The 7,801-nt window shown below is 41.5% G+C and overlaps 1 protein-coding gene across 1 annotated transcript; it reads right to left on the reverse strand.

The window, feature by feature from the left end:
* Positions 1-1,315: 1,315 nt before the first annotated feature.
* Positions 1,316-6,753, reverse strand: LOC140951056 (monocarboxylate transporter 10-like). Its single transcript, XM_073400279.1, has 4 exons — positions 6,213-6,753; positions 3,474-4,024; positions 2,711-3,080; positions 1,316-2,073 (listed from the first exon to the last, which is right to left on the reverse strand). The coding sequence occupies exons 1-4, from the start codon at positions 6,427-6,429 to the stop codon at positions 1,796-1,798; spliced, it is 1,416 nt and encodes a 471-aa protein (XP_073256380.1). The 5' UTR covers positions 6,430-6,753; the 3' UTR covers positions 1,316-1,795.
* Positions 6,754-7,801: the final 1,048 nt, after the last annotated feature.

Here is a 7,801-nt window from a genome sequence, read left to right on the forward strand (position 1 = left end):
AGTGTTTTTGATCAACACAACAGCCTTATGGCAGAATTCAGTAATTCAAAAGCCAGCTTTTAGGTAACAATATCCTTGCTTTTACATTTAATTTTTGTATCGATTTCATCGATTTTATCTTTCTTTGTTTTTATCATCATTTACGCGATTATTGTAATCGCGTATTTAGTGATCAATCTTCTAATGCCGTATGTAGATGCTTATACAGAGGCTGTTGTTATTTCGATATATATAAAATAAATCAATTGACCGGAAATGTTTACAGCGATTCCGAGGTAACAATAAAGGTGAAAGAAGATATAAGATCTTGCTATGCAAAGTATGTTTCAGGCTTGTTAGGAAAGATAAATAACGTGATCGTGAGCCTAGTCCTTTTGGGCCTCTTGACTGACCGAAATGACGCATTTTCCTACCCTTTCATATACTTCAGCTAGTGAAATCTCTACTCTTTTGTATACCTGTAGCCTAAAAAAGGTACCCCTTTCGGGCGGAGCCTCCCCGTATAGGTCATTGTGTGGAGTACCCACAGCGGGGCGGATAAAGGTTGGGAACACAGGAGCTTCTTACGCCCTGTCTTTGAGCTTTCTCGACGACGCTAACAGCTGAGAAACCTCGTGATGTCTCCGTCAGAGACTGGGTCTTACAACGCTCCTGACGCGCGCGAAGTTCAACGCGAAGTTCGGCAAATGATAGCCTGCGAGAGCATCCGGTTTTTTCGGCTCAAGTTTCTAGTTTTTCGGGGGGTGAAACTAGAAACTTGAGCCGAAAAAACCGGATGCTCTCGTAGGCTAGGCAAATGAAGGCGAAGTGAATTTTCCCCATTCCCTCTTGGTTTAAAATATCGACTAATCTCTTTCTGCCAAGATGGCTGAATCCTGATCAAGTTCCTTTTTGAAACGAGGTTGATCTCGACGCTCCACGCACAGGGATACGCGCGTAAGTTTGGCGCTCCTTCTTAGAATCCTCTCTTATCCCATCTTTATGGAGTATACTACCTTCAGTCATTTTTTTCAGTCAAAGGAGCAGCGCATATACACGCAGTACATTTTCCATCTTCGTGGGCAAAGTACTTTAAACATGTCTAACAGTAAACTGATCTGTTAAAACGCCAATTAGGTTTAGTACTGCAGTTGCATCCTCTGATCAAGCAGAACTAAATGAAGATTGAGGAAAATTATGCTTTTTATTTATTTCCTTTTTTTCAGATAATTTTTTTATGTGATATAATTATATTTTTCACACCTCGTTCTTTTCCAGGTACGCACGTGCGCACCGTGCGCATACGTCCCTGGTGCACACAAATTTAAAAGCTATTCTACCCCTCTTATCAGTCTTTTACTATTTGTTTTAATCCTCTTTGGAAAAATTTAATAGGATTTTGGTTATTATTTTCTCTGTTTTTACAGAATTCATCGTCCAGGCAAAAATGTTTCAACATTTTAGACCGGCCCGGGCCGCGACGTTACTGACTTCAACGACACTTTTCTCAAAATGTGACCATTTCAAAAAGTGCGGTCTTTTGCAAAGTTCTGACTGCAAGACAGAAAATGGCAAAAACTGTTGTCCTTGTGCTCTAAAGATAACGATTCCCTCGCAATATTCTATTTTTTAGGTTCTCTCTCGCTCTCTCTCTCTCTCTCTTTGTTTTCAACGTGCCTATCACTATTAATATTATCATCATCAATATTAAAGTTCTTAGTAATAGAAAGCCGTTTTCACTGTGTTACAGTGCAGTACATTGTCGCGGTTTAATTCTTCTCACCATCGTATGATCATATTCTCATAGCTAGGAAGATCACACCGCTGTGATTTTGTCCACCACAAACAAGTACTCCTCAACCTCAGAAGGCTTAGGCTCCGAAGAGTTTAAGTATCTTTGAACATATTTTTCAAAGAACGAAGATCTTCGCTTTTTGCCGAGCTCATCAGAGGTCATTTTCATCTCTTTGACGCCACGTGATCTCATGGGCGTTAAAACTGGAACGAATGATAACAGGCCTGTACAGAGAGCAATGGCGGCACCAGAGAAGTAGAAAGCCTCGTTATAAGTACTTGTGATGTCACTTAGGAAGCCTGAGAAAAGAAAATGTAGTTGGTGTCGCAGTGAAGAACTTTAGAAAAATAATCAGAAAATGGTATCACACACTTTTTAACAGTTGTAAAAACAAGAATTATTCTACTTTTGCCTTGCCTACTTTCAACGAGGACTTACGCCATTTTAGTCAAGTTAGATAATTTAATACTTTATTCAAAAGATAAAACAACAAATACAAACAAAATATCTCTCGAAAGGGGATATCTACGGGTTGTCGGGGGAGGGTTCTGTTACAGGCAAAGTAAGTTTCCCGTATGAATTGCACTGGGTTCCCTGTGTGTAAGTTGGGCGGATTGGGCGGGCATCTAATCTCGTACCCAGATCTCCCACGGCCAAAACAGAGTGAGATCTGGGTACGAGATTAGCGGGCATCAGGAGCCGATTACGTCCTGGCGGGCATGCAACCTCGTCCCCAGGGGTCGCATCGCGGCCTCTAGAAACGAGGTCGGCGGTCATGCCACTCGCTGGTCTCCCCTGCAGCCGTGTTTGTCTCGTCACGCAACGCTCCTGTTGGGGAGGAGCATTGCGTGACGACACAAAAAGGGCTGCGAGGGTGAACAGCCACTGGCTAGTTAATGTGTGAGCCGTTTGCCATTTTGTTGCTTGATATCATACCTGCGATCAGTGAGCCTGTCATAATTGGAACGGAGAATACCAGGTATAAAAACCCTAGAGCTGAAGACAGCCTATGATGACCAACAATATCTCCGGTAAGGACAGCGATCAGTGATACAAACGCTCCATCAAATATTCCAAACAAGAGCGTGTAGACAACCAGCCCGTAGTACGTGGTGGCCAGCGGGCATAGAGTAGTCGTAACAGCCATCACCAACAGTGCCGTCTGGTAAAGATACAGACGATTGACCCATTGAAGATCCGAAATATGACCGAAGAAGAGTCGACCAAATAAGGAACCAACCGAAAGAAAGCCGATGAGGAACGACGCCTTGGATTGGGGGATCTGTAAGTAGGTTGCGTGGGTCGGCTGTTGATTGAAAGAGCAAAAAAACTCTTCTAAGCATTTTATTAGTCAAGAGAAACCGGGCAACAACAAAAGATGTCTTCTAAAGAAGCAACGTTTCAAGACTTTCAACGGCAACTCTTAGCACTTTTTGTGAGTACATGGATTATCCAGATCATGGTCAGACATTGAATCTATTTCAGGTAGACGATGTATTTTATTAACTCCGGTTTATAATCATAACCTCCTACTAGTAGTAATCAAAGATTATGGTGCGTCGCATTAGGGAATTTCGTAACTAGCTGGGTTACATAGGGATAGTCAAAAACCTAACGACTCGATTAGGGGGCGTCTCCTTCGTCGACGCAAAAAAAATAGTAAAGTTTGTATGAAGGACAGGAGGAAATTCAAACTTACCAAATAGACGTAAGGAACAAAGTAACCCAGATTAAATATGCCGAGTGCCAACGCCCAGACAATGAATCCTTTATTTTTCCAAACAGACAAGTCTATCAGTTTCTTCTTTTTCGCAGGTTCTCTTTTCACAGGCGGTGGTTTGTAGCTACACGCAGCGAACACCAAAATACAAGCAACGCCCCCGAGGAACCTCATGGTGTTCTTCCAACCAACTTTAGATAAGAGTGCATTTAGAGTGGGTCCCATTACCAGAGCCCCGATAGCGCTCCCAGCTGTTATGAACCCATTCGCCAAGGACTTTCGCCGCTCAAAGTAACTATCGACCATAAGGAATGTTGGAACATAGCTCATGCTGGAGCCCATTCCCCACAGAACGCTATAGGTCAGGTAAATGGGAACGAGGCTGTTGACGAAAGACGTTGCGAACATTGCTGCAACGGAGATGACCCCACCCATCATGGCGACCACTCGGCAGCCGTAACGATCGCATAATGCGCTGGTGAAGGGGCCGAAAAAGAAGTTCATACCCAGTCCCATAGAGCCTATGTAACCTGCGTAAAAAAAAAACAAACAAATCAGATTACCTTCACGTCTACCCAAGGGGAGAAGAGGGGAACAAAAGGCAAAGGAGGTAAAAGTCTGTTTATTATGAAAGAAAATTTACCCTTTCAGCTAGTTTGCAAGGCACTCCACACAAACAAGCCGTAAAAGCAAACAAATCAAACAGAACATAACTGACGGGATGAAAAATCCCAAGTCAGCTATTTACGAGCGTGTATTTGAATTCGGGAGTGACGGAAGCAGGATCGAACCCGGGACCGCCGATTCCGTGTCCGACGCGCAGAACCCACCCTGGGATTTGCCCTCCTTTGGGTACAAGTTTGTTCATTCTCATGATTATAAACCCTTTGAATGTTACCATTTCTGAATAAAATCTATTTGGCAGAAGGTTTTTGCGGCGCCATGTATTTCAATTGCGTTGTAAACAAAGAAGTCAGTTCGAATTTTTGTGAATTTTTGAGATTGGTCACTAATACAAGTGAAAGGCTTAAGCATTTGACTCCTAAGATCTGATCAGTAATTCTCATTTCTGGTTGCCATACATTTTACTGTGCATAAGTTAAGAGAATGTGGGGTTATATCAATGTGGCATCCATTGGCTGATAAATTTACCTATTCTCATCACTTCTCTGTGTGACAATGTAATTGATATTATAAGGAGAAGTTCTACGCCAATCACTTCTGCAAGTGAAAGACTTAAGTTCCCACCCTTCTTCTGCCGAAGCAACAAATGAAAAGTGTGCGAGACCAGAAGGGTGTCCGTGGCAGCATTAAAAGGCGAACGGGAGGGGAGGGAGAGGGGCGAATTCCCCTTTTTTTTGGCCCTCCCTGGCCCCTCCCCTTTAACGCTTTCCTGCCTCGCAGGCTGTGAAAAAAGTCACGTTTTGAGTATCCATACCGGAAATCCTAAATGCCCTACCTTATTCCTAGGGGAATAAGCCTCAAACATCTTATATGTTCTTTACTTCTATCAGTCGATTTAGAACAGTTTTTTCATTTTGCAAAATGCACACTTGCGGTCGTTTTATTCCACCTGGTTTCCTGCCGTTTCATTTCATTTTATTTTTGCTCCACAAAGTTCGATTATTTGGGAAATTTGAATAGAGATCACGGAGGTGTGTCGCAAGACCTCACGCGAGCTGAGTGTTGCACATAGGTAACAGTACCCAGGAACACGTTCTTTTCCTTACAGGGATTGCGACTAGACAGAATGTGGTTTATTTGCCTTGCGAGCTTGTCTAAGCCATTTTCTGCAAAGAAACATCAATTTAATTTGTCCATTTTCCTAAATAGAGTAATAAAAGGGTTGTTTTGCTCCGGTTCCAGGCCTTCAGATAGTAGATCGTCCTAAATCGTTCTTCTATTTTTGCTCTCACGAAGACGGGATCAAGTCAAATTTTACTGGGATACGTCTCAGCGACCTCGTACTGCATTCACATGTTTCTTTTGTTTGTTTTGTAGGGAAAAAAAGATTAAGTGGCACTCGCACAGACAAAAACAATGCCTTAAGTCAAGTGTACGGTGACGATCATATGAAGCTAAATTAAATCATTTTAAAACATTAGAGTATGAAAACTTATCTCTTATCAAGTTATACCGTACTTTATCTAAATTGAAATTATACTTGAATAATCTGTACGATGACGAGCGATGTTGTTGTGAAGTGCCCGCAGGAAACCCAGGTGCTTGAAAATTGTCCAAAGATGCGAGGGATACCTACTAAATTTAGGGTGCTAAAAACCCCTATTAACCTGCCATTACCCTGCGGGGTTGCATAACTTCCCGAATCACACAAGAAAGTTAGCATTTGTGCAAGAAATATAAATGGAATAAAAACAAAGTCAAGCTCCAGACAGAAAGTTCTGCCTGCGTTCTTGATGTCAAAACCGATTTTAAAAAACCTTTCACCCGTGACGCATACTATTCTAACTAGTACTTTGAGTCTTTTATAGTATGCTTGCCCTAACTGCGCGCGAGTCATGACAAGCACTTTGGTCTGCTTTCCCAGGCAGGGAAAAATCTTATCCGTGATTTCCCTCGCTTTCTTCAAATCGCGCCGCTCCCTACAATCTAAACACCCCAAAACGGATATTTATTCGGAGATAACATGAACTTGATTTTAATACCTCCTAACGATATCCCTTGTTAATCATGCGTTAATCAAATTTCAGCCCTTACCAGTTAAAGCTTTGCTCCATCCATATTCCTTGACAAACACAATGTACAGTATTCCAAAACTGTTGTGAATACCCAGGACGACAAACTGCACCATTGCGGCTGCAAAACATATCATCCATCCCCGGCCACCGTCCTTCCAATTCTCGCAGTCGTAATCAACTTTCAGAACAATTTCATCGGTATTTCCTTTGTTCTTTTTATAGACCTTTGTCAACATTTTCTTGTTACGTTTCTTTTTTTTTTTCTCTAAAAACTTTCTCTCAACTTTGGGTGGACATTAACAAGTATTGAGCTTTGTCACATTCCTTGGCTCGATCTCAATGTTCTGATCGTTAGTGATATTGCGTTGTTGACTCTTACACGCGGATAGAGAGTGTTCTGTCGAGCTGAGCAACATAAGTGTATAAGTAACGTATAAACACTTGATTACCGTATTCAGATGTCAGATGCTGGATCCAGGAATCTTAGTAATTTCCCCAGGGGTTGGGGTGGGGGGAGTAGACTTGGAAATACGAAGACTTTACCCCTTGAAAAGCTTGATGTACAGGTTAAGATGCTTTCCAAGCATAAAGAGAGACCTTGGGAAGTTCAAAGTCCAATGTAGTAGAGGGGTGGGATAGGTGGGGTAATTTGGAAGAAGGGGAGGGTGGGGTAATTAGGGAAAGAGCAAATGGGGCTAAGAAGCAACGTTCGTTCAACCACAGGGAGCCCACACAATCTGTTTATAGTAAATGTACTGGATTTACCGTTTGCTTCACCTATAGCGATATATCGCTAACTATGTATATAAATCAATGATAAATAAACGTTGAATTACTTTACCTTTGGTATATAGTCGTCCTTTTACCTCAAAAGTGGTTTTTGAGCGATTTTGAAGGGGTTTGATTTCGCCGTTGACTGTTCCTTATAATATATTATAAGGAACAGTCAACGGCAAATTCAAACTCCTTCAAAATCGCTCAAAAAACCGCTTTTGAGGTAAAAGGACTACTATATACCACAGGTAAGGTAATTCAACCTTTATTTATCATTGATTTATAGACATAGTTAGCGACATACCGCTATAGGTGAGGCAAACGGTAAATCCAGAACATTTACTATAAAATAACAATCGGCTACACAAACAGATTGTGCGGGCTCCCTGTGGTTCAACACGCTTGTTCAAAGGGTATGACGACGAAAAAGAAAAAAGAAAATGAATGCTTTTAACCAGACTGTTCCCGTAGGGTCCAATCTCTTCTGGTGTACATTCAATGCTATCTGTTCTTAAAATCCAGTTATTTTTCAGAAAACAACAATTCAGACTCTCGCTTCTCTGTAAGGTGCGAGCAGCGACACTACATTGGCTCTCTGGGTTCTCTTTTCCCGTTTAGCTGTGAATTATGAGAAACAAATTTTAAAATGTCTATTAATTTATCGGCTGTTGAGAATGTAAATGGATGGATATATGGGGATCTTGTGTTTACCACAGCTATTGATAACTTGTTCAAGCAAAAAAAAGAAAGAAAGAAATATAGTTGGCATTTTTTGTGGTAAACGTCATTTTATCATGAATCACAACACGAAAAAACTTACAATTTTTTTTACTA

Source organism: Porites lutea, chromosome 10, assembly GCF_958299795.1.
Source record: "Porites lutea chromosome 10, jaPorLute2.1, whole genome shotgun sequence".
NCBI classification, from domain to species: domain Eukaryota; kingdom Metazoa; phylum Cnidaria; class Anthozoa; order Scleractinia; family Poritidae; genus Porites; species Porites lutea.

Bases quoted from the DNA above. Each gene is read 5' to 3' on its own strand.
- LOC140951056 (XM_073400279.1), bottom strand. From the start codon at position 6,429: ATGTTGACAAAGGTCTATAAAAAGAACAAAGGAAATACCGATGAAATT. The intron at 4,025-6,212 runs GTAAGGGCTGAA...TTTTTTACGCAG, and splicing joins ATGGAGCAAAGCTTTAACTG to GTTACATAGGCTCTATGGGA. The intron at 3,081-3,473 runs GTAAGTTTGAAT...TTCAATCAACAG, and splicing joins TTGTTCCTTACGTCTATTTG to CCGACCCACGCAACCTACTT.